Here is a 20,115-nt window from a genome sequence, read left to right as displayed (position 1 = left end):
CCACCCCGACCTACTGAGTCAGCAAATCCAGCTGAGGCCGAGGGCCCTGAATTTCATGCTCCTTCCCCGTGGCTCAGATGCGCGCTCAAGCTGGGGCGTCCCCGGCCCAGGTCCCCCCTGTCACCCGCGCTATGCCTCTGGCCGGCCCCCGAGGGCCAGGGGTGTCTGAACAGCGGAGTCCAGGTGCCGGCTACGGACAGGTGTCCCTCTGCTGGGGCTCCAGGGTCTCTGACCTCTGCCTCTGCCGTTCCACCGCCTCCAAGGGTGGAGCCCTGCTGCCCCGCCCGAGCGCCTCCAGCTACACAGGTGCTGGGCAGGGCCTGCACACCAAGTCACAGGAAGCAACGCCTTAGCAAAAAGTCCTCCGTCCTGGACTCCTCGCTCGCCAGTCGCAGGGAGCCCTCGGAGCCGCCACCATGGGTAGGCGCGCGGGGCCGGGGTCGCGGGGAGCCCGGCGCAGGGGCTGCGCAGTCGGGGCGCCGCGGAGGGGTCGCCGAGGGGCGGGGCCGGGCTGCCACGCAGGTCCCCGCGGTCGCCGGCGGCTGGCGGACCTGCGGGCGGAGCCGGCAACGCTGGCACCGCGGGAGGGCAGGCGCGCATCAGGGACACCTCGCCGCGGCGGGAAGCGACCGGGGGTCAGCGGAGCCCGGGGTGGCGGTGGGATTCGCAGGCTGGGGCGTGTTTGCAGGGCGGGCAGCCTCCCCGCCCCATCTCGTGCCCGGGCGCGGAGGCAGAGGACCCCAGGCGCCCGGTCACAGGTTGGAAGAACGAACGCAGTAACCTTGACCTGCCTACCTGTTGTGAATCCTCGGTCTCTGTGTTCCCACCCTGTGGGCTGAGAGTGGGCTGGAAGCTAGACTGCATCGTGCTGGTGATGGCAGGGCCAGCAGAGCCTCCGTCCAGGAGCGGGGAGCGGGGCGCTCAGGGGCTGTTCTGGCGCTTCTCTTGCCTCTGGCTGGCCAGGTGACTCCAGAGCTGCTGAGGGAGCCCTGGTCCAAGAGGAACTGGGGCTGGCCCGTTGGGGTCCTATTTAACGTTCTGACGCTGTCTTCGAGCTTCAAGAGAAGGCATAGAGGAGAGTAGCCGGTCCTCCACAGGTAGGCATGGAGTGCCGGCGGAACAAATAGAGAACAATTTAATCCTGCCTGCTTCCGAATAAACAGCTCTGGAATGAACGCAGAAGCAGAACGGAGCTGCAAGAGACCAGCAGCCCTCTTCTCCCCGCAAGCCTGTGCATGGATGGGTGCAGGCTGTCACAGTGTGGCCACGTGGTTGAGAGAACCCGGTCTGACTTTGGCCTGCACTTGTATTCCTGCTCTGCCACTTGCTCCCTCTGTGATCTTGCATCAGTAAGCTAAGCTCTGTGGCTCTTGACTCCCTCAGCCATTAGGCAGAAATGTCCATACCACCCTCAGTGGCAGCACTGAGCTGTGTAGGAGCTCGATGCCGGGTGTGCATGGGCACCTGGCTCTCAGACTCTCTGTGCCATGCCGAGTCGTGGTCCTGGAGCAGCAGTATTTAGTGGGTCACCCTTGGGACTTCTAGTGGTGCTAAGTATGCTCGTTCCAGAAAGATGCTGCAGCCTCCTCTCCAGTGCAGGCTGTCAGGGGCCGGTACCCATCAGAGCTCAGCTTTGCAGGCAGCCCCACTCCTGGGCTGGAGCTCTGGGTCCTGCCTCAAACACCATTTGCTTGTCACTCTATGTAACTTTTCTGGGAGGTGCTCTGAAATATTCATTTTGGTTTTCAGATCCCAAATACCTGAATGGTATCCATGCCGAATTAGAACTTTTCCTAACACAGTTCCAATCGGGGTAGCTGTCGGCAGCCTGATTGTCAGTGGATGAACACAAGGTTAGCTTTTGAAGTATAGTCCCCAGTGAACTGACTTTCTAGTTTACAGATTGGCGCTTAAGGGTTTGGGGGTGGGGGGTTGTTTGTTTTGCAACTGAGATTGGCATAGCATGTGAGTAGCAACAAAAAGTTTATATTCAGATACCAGTCTTATGTTTACTCAAGTCCTAAATTTTCAATATCTCGGTCTAGTTAGTAAATGAAACAAATAATTAGGAAATGTCTTTTAATTTAAAAAAGTAGCAGTAACTTCCCCTCTTAAGAGCAGATCTTTGTGACTTAGATGATGCCAAGATTGTTTCAGATCCCCTCGTGACTGAAAGGGGAACACTTGGAAAGCTTGGTGAATCCAGCAGGAGGGAAAGAAGCAAGGAAAGTTCTTAGAGAAGCGTTTGCCTTGAAAAGGGCCAGATAGTAGATATTTTTGGCTCCGGGGGCCACACAGTGTCTGTGGCAACGACTCAAGTGCACCCTTGTAATTTGAAATATGAAACAAATGGGCGAATCTGTGTTTCAGTAAAACTTTATCAATGGGCACGGAAGTGTGAATTTTATATGCTTTGCAGGTGTCATAAAATAGTCTTTAAAAGCGTTTTTCGATTGTTTTAAAACGTAGACACCATTCTCAGCTTACGAGCCATACAAAAATGGGTCGGGGGCTGGATCTGGTGCCGTGCCATAGCTGCTGACCTTTGCTTTAAAGGGTGTGTGTGATTATCAGAGTCGGGGCCAGAGGAGGCAGGGACCAGCCTGCCTGGTGGAGTTAGGTCTCCGAAGGGCAGCAAACCTCAGTGACTGGAGCACCGCCTCTGAGACCTTTGGAGGGCTGGGGATGCTTTTGGGGAAGATTTGGAATATTCTGTTTCCGTCCTGTTACCCCCCACCCGACTCCCTAGCCCAGAGCTTAGCAAAGGTATATGCCAAAGTTGTTGTTCTCACCAATTCCTTCCCTCACTTTGGTCCTGGCAAACCATAGATCCTGCCCTGTCGCATGCCACATATATGACTCTGAAAAGGGAGGTTGACGAGGGAGGCTTCGGGTTCTAGGAAGAGGCTTCCGGTTTTCCTGCCCCCCATGCCAGGGCCTCCAGGCCGACCTGAGAAGTTCATTTACTTAGTGATGACGCTTTATCACATTCCTCCCCTCCAGCCCTCAGCTTCCTTCTGGCCTTGTATGCAATTCTGAAGAGTTTTTCAAGTCAGTTTCCTGAGTATAAAAGGAGGGACTAGCCTTGAAGTTCCCTCAAACCTGGTCCTTTAAAAGTCCTTCCACATTCTCTCCTCTTTCTAGAAGCTCTTGGGTAGACCTGTGAACACAGCCGAAGGACCAGGGAGGCTGGCATTCCTGCTGTAGGCTGTAAGCGTGCTGCTGGAAGCTGAGGGTACCCCACGCCAAAGGGAGCCTTGGGCATCCCAACCTTGGGAGAACGTCTTCCTCCCGTGCAGTAAAAAGAGAGAACTTCTGACATTGGGTCCTTTTAGGCTGACATTACTCTAAGTCAGGGGTTTTTAGGCTTTAGCATGTGTCGGGATCACTTGAGCAAAGGCTCATTCTAATGCGCGCCTGGACCGCAGCCCTAGCGTCTCTGCTTTGGTGGGTCAGGGCAGGGCTCAAGCATTTGCATCTGCAAGTTCCCAGATGCTGCTGCTGCTGCCAGTCCCAGGACCGCACTTTGAGAACCACTGCCCTAAGTGACTCTACCTGACAACTTTCTTTTTCTCTACCCTTGCCCATGTCCAGATGTTGCTACTGTGCCCCCCAAAATGAGGTCATGGCAAGAAGATCTAGTGTAGTCTGGACCCTGGCTTGTCCAAATTTGGGTCAAATTAGTAGCTAGAATTTAAAAATTAGCTCACAAAGGCAGTCTTAGGAAAGGGAGCCTTGACTCAACGTGGTCCAGCTAAGGCTGGCAGGGGGTTGACCTGAATCTCCTATTTATGCAGTTTTTGTTTGCTTGTTTGTTTGTTTTACCACATAAGGGAATAAAACTTTCCTGCCTTGAGGAGACTCATATCCTCAAGGGCAGGAGCTCAAGCCCGTAAACAACATTTTCTCGCACTGAGTTATAGGTGAGGTGAACAAAGTATTATTGAGACCCGTATAAAGTGTTAGGAAAGCAGCAGCTTAGCACATCAGAGTGGGAGGATTTGCCATCTTAATGGTAAATGTTTGCATAGTCCTTCACACCCCTACAAAATGTCCTGAGTGGAATTATTCCATTTTTGGTTCACTTGGATTTTGATTAATAATTTTCCCGCTGCCCTTTGAGTTACTGAAGGACAGAGGCAGATTGAGGGATCGTGAGCTACCAGGCTGCTTCACAGGGAGGCCTCTGTCCTCCAGGGTCGAGCCAGATGAATGGAGCCATGGGGCAGGGACTACCAGCCAGCTCTGTTTTCCCACTTCTCTGGGTGGTGGCAGCTCTTGGACACAATTACATCCTGATTCCATCCTTGGCAGGAGAGAAAGTATGTGGGTGTCCCAGGTGAGCTGATAAGGAAATCTAAACAAGGGTGGACTCTGAGGACATTCCATGTTCCTCCATGACGATGGTGAAAGAATAAGGGCAATATTGTCAGGAGATGGATGAGAACCGTGAACTCATAAAGTCCACGGGATAGCAACATAAAGAACCAGGGACTCGCTGTTTTGTAACTTTGTCCCCTGGTTTCAAAGGTCAGAAATATATCACTGAGGAAACAGCATGGTGGGGTCAACTCATGGGGTCAATGTGCACGGGCTGTCAGGCCTTTGCTTGCCACCCAGATTCGGTCCAGGTGTGGCTACCATGAGCAGGTAGTACAGGGTTACAGGACCATCTCAGCAGCTGGAAGGTGCCACAGGCAAGGGGAAGGGATAGGATCTTCCGCAGACTCTCCTGAAGGAGGAGGAAGGTCTAGTCCTTCCGAGACTGGAAACCAGCCAGGGCCTCCCACTGGGCTGCCACCAGGAGCCTCTCATCGCACAGAGGGGTCAGAGTCCCCAGGTATGACGTAGAAATGTGTGAAACGGAACATGTGCCCGTCAGGAAAATTTGGTTCAAGGATCAGACATAAGACCAGAAAGCTCACGAAGTATACCGCGTAAGAAGACCCGTTCAGGGTTCTCAAAGTCAGCGTTGAAAACCTCTGCTATCTGCGGAGTTTCATCGTAAGCTCTATCAGGACACGGCAGGAGGTACACCTGAAATGTTCTCGGAGGAGCAAAAGTTTTTCTTATTTAGTCAAAACACAGAAGCTCCCGTAATGTGTTCGTTCCCTGTGGCTGCTCTAACAAAAGTATCACAAACCAGTTTGTCTAAAGCCACAGAAATGTATTCTTTCACATTGCTGGGGGCTGGAAGTCCAAAATCCAGGTGTCAGCAGGGCCACGCTGTCTCCGAGGGCTCTAGGGGAGAATCTGTCCCATGCCTTTCTCTTAGCTTCGGGTGTTGCCAGCATGCCTCGGCTCGTGGACACATCACTCCGGTCTCTGCGTTCATCATCGCGTGGCCACCATCTTCCCTCTGTGTATGGCTGTCTCCTTATCAGGACACTGGTCATATGGGATTCAGAACCCACCCTACTCCAGAGTGACCTCATCTTCCCTCTTCTCATCTGCACCTTCTCATCTGCATAAGGTCACCTTCTAGGATTATGGAAAGCACAGTAGTTTTGGGAGAACACTATTTAACCCAGTACACATGGTAATAGAAAATATTCTCTCTGATATATGTGTTATTTGTCCATAACTTTAGTTAGGAAATATTCTTACCATGCAAAGATGGTTCCATTATGGCCTGCATCCTCAGCTTAGGTGCTACATTTAGTAACTAGTGTCTTCCCTGCAGCAAGACAGATGGACTTTCAAGTCATAGCTCTAATCAGTTCTGAACAGCAATCTATTAATAACAGAATTGGTCTGTAAACACCCCCCCATGTATAATAGTAGGTGAATCAGAAATGTTCACAGTGATGTCATAAGACATGGGTAATTTACCTCAAATTAGTTCTAAAAATAATGGTCAGACTCTGTTGATACTGTATTACTAATCTGTGGATAAAGTTTCCAGGCAGTCTTTAACTATGAATAGTGTTTATTTTTTTTTTAATAGCTGTCTCTTCTGTGCATGTTCATTCTAAAATTATAAGACTGGAAAAAATAAGTCACCTAACACTTCCGTGGAGAGTTGTTAGGTAATATCTGACAGAATTTAAAATACACATAATATTTTACCAGCGTTCTACTTCTAGAAATTTCTTATGGGTATTCTCAGGATAAGAATGAGGCATGTACAACCTAAATATCAACGGAGGAAAACATTTGCATTCTGTACCTAGTTTTAGAGCCTAACTTCACACTTAACCGTGATCAGAAAGCTGTTTTTCTAGCCGCGATTTAACATCTAAGAGTAAAAAACTTTGTGTCTAAAATTTTGGATCTCTAACTTAATTGCCTCCAAACAAACTCCCCCAAAGACCAGAAGATTCGTTTTTAGTTGTTGTTGTTTTTTTTTAATTTAGTGACACTTGTGTGCCTTTGGCATTGTTTTCTCCTATGAAACACACGACATTATCAGGGCCGACGCTAATGTGCTTGTTTCTCTTGCCTGCTTGGAGCGCGTCACTTGCGGTGGTGGGAAAGTGATGTCCAGGAGGCTGAGAGACGCTTCCCCTCACGTCCTCTCCTGTTTCCTTTTAGAGCAGCTCTGAGGAAAGGTCTGTCTTTACCCTGAGAATATGTTTGTTTATTCACTCTCAGCAGTCATAGCATCTAGAGTCAGCCTCATTCTAAGTTCAGAATACAGGGTGTTCTTCTAGAAAACAAGAATGTCCAGGTGTAGATACAGGAAGTCCCTGGAGAGCAAGGATTGCCTTCCTTAACCCTGAGTAACTGATCTGCCTACACCTGAGGCAGAACTCAGGCCTGTCCCTGGATCTTTCTGTTTTGCGTAGCAGCTTACTACGTACTAACTCTGTCGCACCCTCTGGCCTGGCTGCCCTTTCCCTGCAAAAGAGGCATAAACAACTTTTGAGCATGTACCGAGGGGGTTGGGTCCTGGGGCCCCTGGAGGTGATTTCTTTCTGAAGGAGAACGGGAATGGTGATCAATGATTCATTGATCATTCATCAATGAATGGCGATCACATCTGTGGTTATGGAAACAAGATGCTAGAAGTTGTAGGTGATTTATAAAACCATCAGAAGCAGTCATGACGGGCCTCTTAAGCCTGTGATTTTAGACACTCATGTGTAGAAGCCTTTTTAAAAGGCAGGAGGATATCTGTAACCTACAACAATAGGTCGAGTACTACAAATGCCCTCGACTGTTACGGGTTTCATTTTGTCACCCCCGAATTCATATACTGAAGCCCTAACCCCCAGCACCTGAGAATGTGACTTTATGTAGAAATAGGGTCATCACAGATGGAATCAGTTCAGATGAGGTCATGCTGGAGGAGGCGGCCCTAATCCAGTGTGACTGGTGTCCTTGTAAGAGGGGAGATTTGGACCCAGACGCACCGAAGGGGAGAAGACCAGGTGAAGGTGAAGGCAGAGACCGGGTGATGCTCGTACAAGCCAAAGAACATCAGAGGTGGCCAGCAACCCACCGGGGGCTGGGGGATAGGCAGCGAACAGATCCTCCCTCACAGCCTTAGGAGGAACAGCTCTGCCCACGCCTGATCTCAGCCTTCCAGCCTCCAGAACTGCGAGACGATGCACCTCCATCGTGTTAAGCCTCTCTGTCCATGGTACAGTGTTGTGGCAGCCCCAGGAAACGAAGGCCCTGACCAGGGGGCCCCTGGCCGAGAGAAGGTTTCAAGAAAGATGAAGGCCTGGCCATCGGACACACACAGGACCAGGCCTGGCTGCTGGGCGGCTCGGGATGCCACGAGGCAGCTCACTGCACCCACAGGGAAGACTAGGCAAGAAGGGCGACGCCGAAACAACAGGGGCTGATGCCGGCAGCACAGTGGTGAGGGACCCCGTGGCTGAGGAGCCAGTGCCAGGCTGCAGCCGGACGGTTTCATACCCCACGTCTGTCTCCTCTGGGGCTGGACAGAGAGCCCCACGCCCCGGCATCTGGGCTCACGCCTCGGTCTGTGTGGATACAAGGTCGCCAGCGCCCCAGGCTGAGCCCCTGCCACGGCATCGTGCCAGGGTCACATCATAAAACCTACACTGTCCCATGAGCACTGGCTTCCCCAGATTTCTAAAGCAGCTCCATGTTCCTTGGGTTTAGCTGAAATTCTTCGTTCTCAAAGGCCTGATAACGCATTTGCTTTTAGCAGCGGTGCCGGCAGGACAGCCAGGAGCTTGATTAAATGGCTTTAGGAAAACCATACATCAGTATGTTCTGTGTTTATGTAGCTATCTGTCAATGTATCAAAGGAAAAATAGGTTCTCTCTTAGTGGGGAAGGAGGTAGTCGTGGAAAAGAGGCTATTTCTATAAAAACAAGTGAAGGGTGGGCAGGGCCTGTGCCCATCGGTGTGCAGGCTGCGCCCATCCTGGGGGCCCCAGAAGGAGGGCCCCGGCTGGAAGGCACCACCAAGCCGCTCTCCACTTGCAAGCCTCGCCTTCCAGGCAGGATCCGGCTGGAAAGATCACAATTTTCTAAAGCACACAAAACTGCCATGCGGAGGAGCAGGGACCCTGAGGTGGGACATGTGGCCAGACATTCCAGGAAGGAAAAAAATCATCTATCAGGCAAGAAACAGCCTCAGGAAGAGCCACTCTGGAAACTAGGGCCTTGGGTGACAGGTGCAGAGCCTGTTCTGTAACTAGCCTGACTCCTGTGGGAAAAACCCATTGAAGGAAAGAAAAGCCCTTTCACTTCTTGATCAAAGCTGATCAATTTTGGAAAAAAAATCAAAGCAGGGGTGCAACACCAGGCCCCCCTGCCTCTCCCGCCACCAAGTCTCAGCTCAGCTGCAGTTATGCCTGGTGCATGTCCTGCTGGGCTCTTTTTGAAATGGCACACGCTTTATTTTCTCAAAAAAGGTGGGGGGGATCATATGATATGTGAGGCTCTGAAACACTTTCCAGAAGTCAGAACAGCTCGCTGTGTCTGGGGTGATTGTAAAGAGGCTAAAGGGATCTAAGCGGGGAGAGAGGATGGGGAGACTGATGGGTGCGTGGCGGGGGGAGGCGCTAACTGCCCTAATGCTGCCGGGAGCCATGAAGGAGCCTGGAGGGAGGGAGAAGCAGGAGGCCTGGCTGGACTGCTGCGGTGGAGGATGATGGAAGTCAGGTCCCCAGGGGAGGCCTGGCCTTGCAGGTAGCAGAGCCAGCGAGGTTTGAGGGCAGTCCTGAGAGCCTTCACCTGGGACGCTCAGGTCAGTGGGGTGGGCAGGGGGCGGGAAGGTGAGGCAAAGCGTCTCGTTTGTCACCGTCGTCCTGGTGAACGGAGGACAGAGCTCAGAAAGAGGGAATGAAGAGCCGAGGCCAGAATCACATCATAGGAGCCGATCACCCAGACGTGAGTGATGCTCAGCGCCTGCCTGCGCCCCAGCCCCTCCCGTGTGGCTCCCTAGCTCTGCTCTGGGGCAGCGAGTGGCTCCCAAACTGTATCCCCGGCACAGACAGCTGGCCCCACCCTCTGAGGTTTTGATTCCATGGGTCTGGGCTGGACCTGAGAGTTTGCATTTCCATGGAGTTCCCAAGAGCTGCTTCTGCTGGTGCAGGGACCACACGTGGAGAACCGCTGCGCTGGAGAATTTTTGAACGTTCCTTTCATGCCTGCAGCCACTCACACAGTCACGCACTATGCTGCTGCCGATTTGAAAACAGCTTGACTGAAAGTCAGTGCTTGCCACTGTGCTTGTATTTGAGAAGTCTGACTTTTCTCTGTCCACAACTTCCTCATCCCATGACCTAATTTCCCCAGGTGACATCATAAGGACCTTCTGATTTTGGTCAATGAGAGCAACCCTGGAGGGGACGGCCTCTTTCTTCAAGGGCCACCTCTCACCCCTGCCAGGGCTCCCCATGGCAAACTCTTGTCCCTATTTTAAAGTCAGTCCATTCCAAACATCCATCCACACTACCCAGATGTCTTCACGGGATGCAGTAAATAACAAACTTCATCTTATTAATGTAGCTTCGATCTTACTAACCAACCTGCAAAGAAGGTGTTAGCATTTCTAGATGAAGAGATGGAAGGCCAGTGGTTGAGTGTTTTGACCAGAGCCTCATGGCTGGGAAGATTGTCTCCAAGCTGATTCCAAAGTCCCATGTCCTTCCATCTACTAACTGCAGGGGTAATATTGTGAGAGGAGTTCTCACCTTAACTCAGAAGCTACTTCTGCTGAGAGTGAGGCTAAGTATATTCTAGCAGGAGCATTGTGTCCCCTGGGGTCTCCTGTGACCGACTTTGTGAGGCATATGCACAGCCTAAAAGAGCCATCATCGAGGAAACTCGTTTTACTCCCGGTTTATGAAACCGTTTTCAGACCCCCTTAGTCCCAGGGTAGCCACCCTGTAGGGCAGCATCCCCACTTTAGAGATGGGTTATGAAGAGTCAGAAACCTGCAGAAGGCAGCTGAGCAAGTACAGATGCTGCCAAATCCCATCAAAAAGGCAGGTGCCGCGTATGGACGCCTAAGCCCTCGGATAGAAAGTGTAGCTCAGGAAAACAAGTGATAAAAGGACATGTTGCTGACAAATAAAACTTGCTAGGAGATGTGAGTCTTATGATCTATGTAAATAGAGATGAAACCTCCATCTACAGAGCTTGAGGCAAACCCACGTGAATTAGTCACCTATGGCTGCTGTAACAGATCACCACAAACACAGTGGCTTAAAACAACACAGAATTATCGTCTTAAAGCTCTGGAGGTCAGAAGCCTGACATGGGCTTCACTGGGGCAAAAGCAAGGTGTTGACAGGGCTGGTTCCTTCTGGAGGCTCAAGGGACAGAATCCATTTCCTTGTCCTTTCAGCTTCTAGAGGTCACCACATACCTTGGATCGTGGTGGCCTTCTAGCGATTGCTGTCACCCCAACTTCTGCTTCTGTCTTCATATCTCCTCCTTTGACTCTTTCAAAGACACTTTTGATGGTGCTGAGGCCACCCAGATAATCCAGGATAAATGCCCCATCTCAGGGTCTTTGAATGAATCACACCTACAAAGTCCTTTTGCCGTGGAGGGTAACATACCCACAAGCCCTGGGGGTTGGGACATGGACATCTTCGGGGGACCACTGTTCTGCCACCCACACCATGCGACTGAAGAAATGTCATCCCCAACGCACGATGCAGTACTTAAATCTCTCCCTCAATTTCCCTCCCGGCGATGATAGGGGATATTTTTCTCTCTGCATGCAGGTACGAGCTTCTCTGTTAGATCCAGCAAAGATGCCTCTTCCTTCCCTTCCCAAGTCTAAATCCTAGAAAAGCACTCTTTACGCCCATCATGTTGCTGAGGGAGTTATCAGTTTCTAGGTAATAAAACATTAAAGTTAGGGTTTCTATCCCTAAATGGTTCAAAATATGGAATGTGCTCCGTTAAGTAGTAGGAAATAGTCACCTTAATGGAGAGATTCCATCAACTACTGGAAAGCAATAGTGTGTCTTTCTTGGTTTTTCCTGCTGTCCTCAGAAGTCAGTAATCATAGAGGTTTATAATGTACACTTATTTTACTAAATTCTTTAACCAAAAGAGAGACAAAAGCACTGCTAGGCTTAGAATAACAGTAAGAGCCAGCATTGATTCCATGGTTACTATATGCCGGGACTGGCTAAGCTGTTTTACTCTGACCCAGTAGTTAAAACCAAGTGACCCATGAAAGATGCTAGAAACATCGGACCACTCAAATATGCCGATCAGATTTACTATCAGGATATCAACAATAGACCCAACTCTACCAAAGTAAACAGAATCTTGTGACAGTTGAAATTTGAGTTCAGACTTAAGGCTCGACGTAACCCCCCCTTCCACACTTAGCTTCCTCAGACAGCAATCCTGAGAGGACACGGGTGTATTAAGAAATGCTGACTGCAGTATTACATCCAGTAAGTAGCTCTGAATTCTATAAAAGAAGAGCTTAGCAACCTCTGCCCCACGGCAATAAAAGTGGTTCTTTGGAACACACAGCTTTCAGAAAAGAAAAAACTTCCCGAGTGATGAGTGGGTACTAAATCTCAGATTTTCACTTGGAGTTCAGGAATTTCATTTTCCATCATGTAGTTCTGGGTGCAACGGTTGCTGTAATAAGGTTTAAGATCTCTTTGCTGTAACCCTATTCATGTCTGAACTAAACAAAACCTTTGCCATTATTATTTAGCAAATAATTGGTGCTAAGTAATATTTAGCCAAAAAATCACAGGTGCTACCCTGGCCAGGTGAAGTCTTTCCCTGCAAACCAAAATTCTGAAAGACATGTGGAAGAGATGATTGCAGCAAAGCTCCAGGCTATCTCTGTTGAGTCTGGATTTTCATACCCTCCTCCTGCTTTTCTCTAGAAGGCCCATTGCAAGAACCAACCTGAGCTGTTGTGTGGACGACACTCATTGCTTTGTCTGGTCTTTGGGAGACAGTGGTAAGGCTACATTATCTGAAGTCGAAGTAGGCGGAGCGTCGTATGGTCCTGCTAGATCCTCAAGAAGACAGAGCAAAGAAACAGGCTTCGAATACTGCCAACAGGCTGGTCCTGTAGAACTTTGCAAAAGCGCCTTCCTGGCAGGTCCTTTTATTTCACAGCAGAGTGGCCGTCTCCCCACTCTGGTGATGAAACACGGCAACATGTAGTCTGGTGATGAAACGTGGCTTGTTTGTCCATGATGGTCCCAGCAGGAAACCGATGGCATTCTCAAAATAGGGGTGTTTATTCACAGAAAGACATTTAGACGGGTGGGGGGCAGGGCACCATAAGTGATGGTGCAGGTACCCGGAGTATCAGCCTTACTGTTACCACCTGTAGGAAGTGGAAAAAACCGGGATGGAAACCTGGAAGGAGAGTCATGTGGAGAGAGAGAGGGCCGACCTCGGAGGCACAGTGGCTGACACTTGAGGGTTCAGCCATCTGAGGTGGCCTGGGCAAAGCCTCAGGGAGAGGAACACCCTGACCCTCTGACCTCCTGCGACGGCTCCCCATTGGCCAAACTCTATGGGGATTGGGAAGACATGGGGACACCGATGAAGCCCACCAGGTCAGCCTCACCAACAGAAGGAGGCTAGCGGGGCAAATGGAACTGCTAAGTGGCAGAGCCAGGATCTGAACACGGTACTTGATGACTGATGTGGCTGGATCTTTGGAATATGTATTCATTCAACAAACATTTAATTTCCACTCTGAAAAGCACCGTGTGAGGGGCTGAGTATCCTGATGTGGTAGCATCTCCCACTGAAGGACCCATTGAGCCCTGGTCTGGGGCTTCCCATGTGGAACTCTTACAGTCATCCTAGAAGGTGGGTGGCGTTATCTTCATCTGATAGGCAGGCTGTCCACAGGGGAGGTGGGCTTGCCCAGGGTCACGGGGGGTCAGGACTGAGATCCCATTACCCATCTGACCCCATGCCCGCATTCTTCACATGTTGCCCCTGAGAGCAGCCCCTTCCCACAAGGAAGTCTAACTGGGGAGAAAACCAGTCTGTTAGTGGTGAAGACTCTCCTTCCAGAATTTTAATATTTCCCACCTTAGGACAAGGACTAAAATAGCATCACTGCTCTTAAATGATGAGGCAAGAATTGGAGACTGTCTGGTGTGGGGTGTGAGGCCGTGCTGAGCTGGGGAAGTGCAGATACCCACAGCCCAGCATGAGCGGCTTCAGGAAGGAAGACCCCGGCCCACGAGATGAAGGGGGCCCTGGAGGACCACGCGGTCCAGGCCCAGAAGGGAGTTCCTCAGGCAGAGCTGCAGTTTGTTTCTTGTGGGATGGGGCCCTGGACTTGCACATGATGAAAACACAAGGTGGCAGGTCCGAGAGGAAAGGCCCAGAACGGGGAAGGTGCAAGAGCTGGCGCTGGGGGCCGTGGTGGAGACGCCAGCGAGCCGTCCGGCTTCTGTGTCCGGTTCCCTCCCCCGCCCCGCCCCCGCCCCGGGACACAGGGCACAGGCGGGTCTCAGATCGGTCAGGCAACTCGACCTCACAGTCTGCGTGTGATTCTCCGAGTGTGGTCCCTGGACCAGCAGCACCGACATCCCCTTGGAACTTGTTAGAAATGCAAGCTCGAGGGACCACGCCAGGCCTACAGGGACAGCAGCTCTGGGCGTGGGGGCCAGAAGCCTGCTCCCCCCCAGCCCTGGGGGTGCCTCTGAGGCAGCCTCCGGTCTGAGAACCATTGCTGTGGTGTCACGGATCCAGAGCCCCGCGGGGGACTCGAAGGTCGTCAGTGCGGCCGGAGGAGGGGCCGCGGGGAGCGGTGGGCGCTGGGACAGCCTGTGACAGACCCTGATTGGCGCGGGCCAGGCTGTCGGTATCGGCAGTGGCGCAGGTGAGACTACAGGCCGCTCCGGCCGGAACTCAGCGGAGACAGAAAAGCAGGGGCTGGAACAGAGGGGATCAAGGGGACAGCTAGGACTTCGAAGGCGGTCAGCGGCACCCAGTTTTTACCAACTCACTTGGATTCTCACCCATTTTCTTCCTGTTCTAATTCACTTTTCTGACGCAAAGACACCGGGGACGTGGGGAGGTCAGAGGAGGCTTCGCGAAGGGAAGGGGCACGTTAAAAGGAGGCTTCCCGGCAGAGGGGTCGCTGTCTCGTTGAGGACTTTAGGTGGGTGCGCGTGGCGTTTCCCGGGAGCCTTGTGTGCCGGGGCCGGGCGGGAGGAAGGGCGGCCCGGGGAACAGGACGGGCGTGGGACCTCACTGTGTAGCAGGCACTCTTAAGCGTTTTCTGTTTAACCCCCATCCAAACCCTCTGACCTTGTGAGATGGTGAAGTTTGGATTATATCCCGTGGGCATCGGGCAGCCTTTTTAAATCTTTTAAGGAGGAAGTGGTCCCGGCAGATTTTCGGAGCCTCTGGCTCTCCATCCTGACCACACACGCGAGTTGCCCGAGCAGGTGATTGAAAGAAAATGCAGCCACCAGCCCAGCCCGACTCGGAGAAGCGGCCCAGGCCTGGGACTGGGATGTTGGACGGGGCCGGAGGGTCTGGACAGCACACCCGACGGCCTGACCAACACGGAGGGTCTGAGCTTAACTCAGCCGAAAGCATTTTAAGTACTTGACTCTAACGGCGGCATTTTGTTTTCTTTCAGGAACGTTCTCACGGCCGGTGAGTATCCTTTCTACTTCTCCACGTAGCTTCATGATGTAAACTTTACAACCTGTTTTGCCCGTAAATGTTCACAGCTGTGCTTCATTTGCTTAACAAATGCACCTCATGCATCTCACACCAATGAGGGGACCCTCCTGAGTTCCCGTGGGACATTTCTTCTCTTTAGGAAATGCTCTGTACAGGCATACCTCGTTTTATTGTGCTTCCCAGAGACTGTGTTTCTGTACAGATTGAAGGTTTGTGGCAACCCTGTGTTGTCAGATGATGGTTAGCATTTTTCAGCAGCAAAGCATTCGTAGCTTAAGGTATGTACCTTACTTTTTTAGGCATAAGGCTATTGCACACTTAACAGACCACAGTATAGTGTAAACGTAACTTTCATATGCACTGGGAAACCCAAAACTTTCTATGACTTGTTTTATTGCAATTATTGCTTTATTGCAATGGTCTGCAACCAAACCCACAATATCTCTGAGGTCTGCCTGTCTAGCTTTTCTCAGACTAACAGTAAAACTATAAAACAAGAAAATCTTCATTTCATTGTTGTCTCTATGTAGAGAGTAAGGGAATGAAACTTTTTAATTCTTGATTCCACCTCTGGAGTGCCTCTGATAAGTTACTAAACACGCATCCGCTACTTTCCACGCCGTTAGCCCTCACTGGCGAATATGGACCAGTGAGGAGCTTGTTTCAAACGCAGACTGTTTCTCTTTGTCAGAGCTGCTTTGGTTATCCCGTGAGCATCTTCTTCATCGTGATCAATGAGTTCTGTGAAAGATTTTCCTACTATGGAATGAGAGGTAACTCTTCAACACTCTCCCCACCCCCGTCAGTGAAGACCTTGAGTTACTGTAGCCACTGCTAACTTTGTTGCCCTCTCGTCCTCCACCACCCTCGGCAAAAAGCGATCCTGATTCTGTACTTTCAAAGTTTCCTCCACTGGAACGACAATCTGAGCACCGCCATCTATCACACGTTTGTGGCTCTGTGCTACCTGACGCCCATTCTCGGAGCTCTCATTGCCGACTCCTGGCTGGGGAAGTTCAAGTGAGTCGTGGCAGGTTTCTTGTTAACGAGCAAGCCAACGAGTAATGATAAGCTTTGGGGTTTCGGAGGGTGGGCTAGGGGAACGAAGAATCAGGGAACGTAAAACTCTTAGGAGAGAGTCCCAGGCCCTGTTTCTACTCATCCTCATATAGTCAGAATTCAGCACAGTGCCTGGCATTCGGCAGGGTGAATGCAAGTAGCATCGGTAGGATTTTTTTTCCTCCTCTAAACACTTATAACGTCTTTGTCGCATCTTGAAATAGTAGGAGGGATAGCGTCTGTTGTTAATGACGCGTGAGAAATTAAGGGCTGGGAGAACAAAAAGCTCCCTCAAAACAACCCAGCTGCTGAAAGGCTCAAACTGCTGGACCACGAGCACGGGGTGCTCAACCAGTCCTGCAGGAAGAGCTCCAAGAGTGCGCTCGATGCGGGGGCAGGGGGCGGGTCGTTGGGACATTTCCTTGGACTTAACACAGAAGGAAGTAAAGGCTCTTCCAGGTCAAATGCATGACACGGGCAGAGGCAGGAATATTCACTATCTCAAAATTACTCAATATAATTCAAAAATAACCAATGGACCACTCCTGCCCGAATATTGTTACCAGGTGCAAGATAAATATCTCTGACTATTTAAAGATACAGGTCATCATTTCAGTAGCTAGGTAACAATAGACACTGAGTCTTTCAAATAGTTGAAAGAAAGAACAGATCTTCTGCCTCCCCAGGTTCTCGCAGCCAAAACTTCGCTCAGTGCTTACATGCTGAGGAACAAATTCTTCAGCAGGCTCTGCCTTGCAAAGGTTTATCAGGTAATTGTCCCAGTTTGAGAAACAAGGAGAATCGCGACTGGGCTTTTGAAAGTTGGAAGCAGAGGCCTTTTCGCGCTGGCGTAGGAAGTGTATGGCTCTTGTACAATTAACTTGGATTCTCTTGACCTCTTTTAACACAGGACAATTGTGTCGCTGTCCATTGTCTACACCATTGGACAAGTAGTCATTGCAGTGAGCTCAATTAATGACCTCGTGGACTTCAACCATGATGGAAACCCTGACAATATTTCTGTGCACGTGTGAGTTGATGTTAACTGCGGCCCTACCCCATCCTCTCACTAGTTGCTTGTTTGGTGCTGTAATTTAAAAAAAAAAATTTTTTTATTGAAGCATAGTTGATTTACAATGTGTTAGTTTCTGATGTGCAGCAAAGTGACTCAGTTATACATTTATATATTCTTTTTCATATTCTTTTCCATTATGGTTTATTACAAGATATTGAATATAGTTCTCTGTGCTGTACAGTAGGACCTTGTTGTTTATCTTTTTTCTTCTTTTTTTGCGGTACACGGGCCTCTCACTGCTGTGGCCTCTCCGGTTGCGGAGCACAGGCTCCGGACACGCAGCCCCAACGGCCATGGCTCACGGGCCCAGCTGCTCCGCGGCATATGGGGTCTTCCCGGACTGGGGCACAAACCCGCGTCCCCTGCATCGGCAGGCAGACTCTCAACCACTGCGCCACCAGGGAAGCCCTGTTTATCTATTTCATGTATAGTAGTTGGTATCTGCTGATCCCAAACTCCTAATTTATCCCTCCCCCCTTTGGTGCTCTAATTTTTAATCATTTTCCTTGAACCTTCACCATAAGTGTAAGGAAAGCTTTCCACCCTCATCAGTGTAGAGAAAGGTGTTGAATTGACTCAGAGTTGGGTCCTCAGTATGTCACCATCCTAACAGTTGTCTGGAGTCATTGCTCACTTGAAGGCTTGGTGTCTTGGGTGCATCTCCCATGAGGCGTGGTCAGTGCACAGGATGTTTGTATTAATCTCCATCTTCCCTAGAGGGGCATGAACTCCCACAGACCTTGATCCTCAGTTGCCCCAGGTTTCCTCAAGACTCTGTACCTTTGATTTTCTGCCTTGTACCACATTTCTGCTCATTTTTCGGTAACTCAGTTTCATAAATATTTTTTCTAGCCCTATGTTCTGCTTTCTTGATGAACAGTGCTCTTGACAACTGCTCCTCTGTGAGATGAATTTCCCTTCATGGCAGTCTGGCCTAGCAGACAAGTTGTAAAGATTTATTTCATTTTCTGTTCTTTTGTTTCGATTCCTCGATCTATGAGTAAACCATCTAATGGGTTGGGAAAGTATTATTGAAATTCAAATTAGTATCTGCAGTATCTGTGTTTCTGGTTTGTTAGTCAATCAGATTGCCACCCAGGCTAGGTCCCTGGATGTGAACCCGTGGTGTCCCCAGGGAGCTGTGTAGGTGGAGGGGAGTGGGTATAAGCAGGGTATAATCCACAGCTCAGATTACCAGGATCTGAGTCCCACAGAGGAGCTGTAGGACCCAGGCCAACTTATCTCCTCCACACCTCAGTTTTCTAAGCAACAATATCAATTAAGAACATGGAGCAAAAAAAAAAAAAAAAAAAAAAAAAAGAACATGGAGTTCGGAGCCAGGTCATATGGGTTCAGGTTCTGCCTGTGCCTCTGACTAGTGTTGATCTTCAGCAAGATTCTTAACCTCTGTGCCCAGTTGTCCTTATTTGTAATAGTACCTGCCTGTGCGTTAATCCAGGTAGAACACCTAGAGCACTGCCTGGCAAGCAGTAGGTACTCAAGAAAGCTTAGTGACTTATTTTATTTCACGGGGTTAGTATTGAAACCTGCCTACAGTCCTCACGAGAGTGCACGGTATATAATATTCAACAGGCCATGTTTTTGTTGTCCTTTAAAATGCTCAGAGTGACACCGCCAAACACAAGTTGTTTTAAGAGGCAAGCAAGATGAAAGAGGTGCTTCTGCCAGTTAGCCTAGGAAGATGGGCATGATTTTTTAAAGAATTCTTTCTATGTGCAGTATCTTCCTTGACTTTATCTGTTTCATAAAATATTTTTTTAGCATTTTAAAACAATATTAGCAATCAAGAAGATATGGAATCAACACTTATAAAACCTGAAATTTGTAGTAACCTATTGTAAATCTAACAAAATGAGGGTTGGTAAATTCTGTGAGTGCTTTTCTTCAATTCAGGAGATAAAACACAGATAACTTGGAAAACACAAAAGTAAATTTAAAAAATTTAAGTTTAGGGCTTCCCTGGTGGCGCAGTGGCTGAGAGTCCGCCTGCCGATGCAGGGGACGCGGGTTCGTGCCCCGGTCCGGGAAGATCCCACATGCCGCGGAGCAGCTGGGTCCATGAGCCATGGCTGCTGAGCCTGCGCGTCCGGAGCCTGTGCTCCACACAGGAGAGGCCACAACAGTGAGAGGCCCCTGTACCGCAAAAAAAAACCAAAAAAACCCCAACTCTTTAATCCCTTTTATTATTATAAATAATCTCTTTTTTATTATAAAAAGTTATAGTAATAAACATTTTGCTCTGCTTTTTTCAGTCTTCTGTACTTTGTGAACAAGTTAAGATCCTACTACATAACCTGCTATTCTGCTTTGCAATTAAATCATGTTTTCTAATGTCTTTTAATGACTATTATTAGTCTGTTATGACTGTACCAGAGACAATGCTTAAAATTTCACTTACCCATTCTTTTGCTAAAAATCATAAGGCTACAAAAGAACTCCATACCTAAATCTTTGTTCTGAATTCAAGCCATTTCTTTAAATTTTCTAGATGGTAAATTATTAGATAAAAGTATGAATTTGAAGACCCTTGAGTTCAAATTTCATTCAACTGTCAAGACTGCATTTCTTGAATTATCTTCTGATACAGGTTGAATCCCTTCTCTGTGTGCCTGGTCCTCTTAGGGAAATTAGGGGAAAGAGAGGCCGATGATTTTAAGGATCTCACATTTCAGCAATACCCATCTCTTTCCCTAGGGCACTGTCCATGGTTGGCCTGGCCCTGATAGCTCTGGGTACCGGAGGGATAAAGCCTTGTGTGTCTGCATTTGGTGGAGATCAGTTTGAAAAGGGCCAGGTGAGAGCATGCGTCACCACAGAAACCATGTAAGTGATTATAAACACCGAGGAATCAAATTCCATGGTCAAAGTGTATTC

At 49.6% G+C, this 20,115-nt stretch overlaps 1 protein-coding gene across 1 annotated transcript in view; it reads left to right on the top strand.

Moving 5' to 3' along the window:
- Window positions 1-337: 337 nt before the first annotated feature.
- The window catches only part of SLC15A1 (solute carrier family 15 member 1), a 49,390-nt gene continuing 29,612 nt past the window's right edge, over window positions 338-20,115 (top strand). Inside the window, exons 1-6 of the mRNA XM_059995470.1 lie at window positions 338-420; window positions 15,040-15,056; window positions 15,778-15,859; window positions 15,965-16,106; window positions 17,056-17,175; window positions 19,936-20,035. Coding sequence (XP_059851453.1) covers window positions 417-420; window positions 15,040-15,056; window positions 15,778-15,859; window positions 15,965-16,106; window positions 17,056-17,175; window positions 19,936-20,035 — 465 coding nt within the window. The 5' untranslated portion in view covers window positions 338-416. The remainder of the gene's footprint in view (window positions 421-15,039; window positions 15,057-15,777; window positions 15,860-15,964; window positions 16,107-17,055; window positions 17,176-19,935; window positions 20,036-20,115) is intronic.

Source organism: Delphinus delphis, chromosome 18 (assembly GCF_949987515.2).
Source record: "Delphinus delphis chromosome 18, mDelDel1.2, whole genome shotgun sequence".
Taxonomy (NCBI): Eukaryota; Metazoa; Chordata; class Mammalia; order Artiodactyla; family Delphinidae; genus Delphinus; species Delphinus delphis.
The sequence above is the reverse complement of the archived record's forward strand: the minus strand, read 5'-3'. Positions and strand labels throughout refer to the sequence as shown.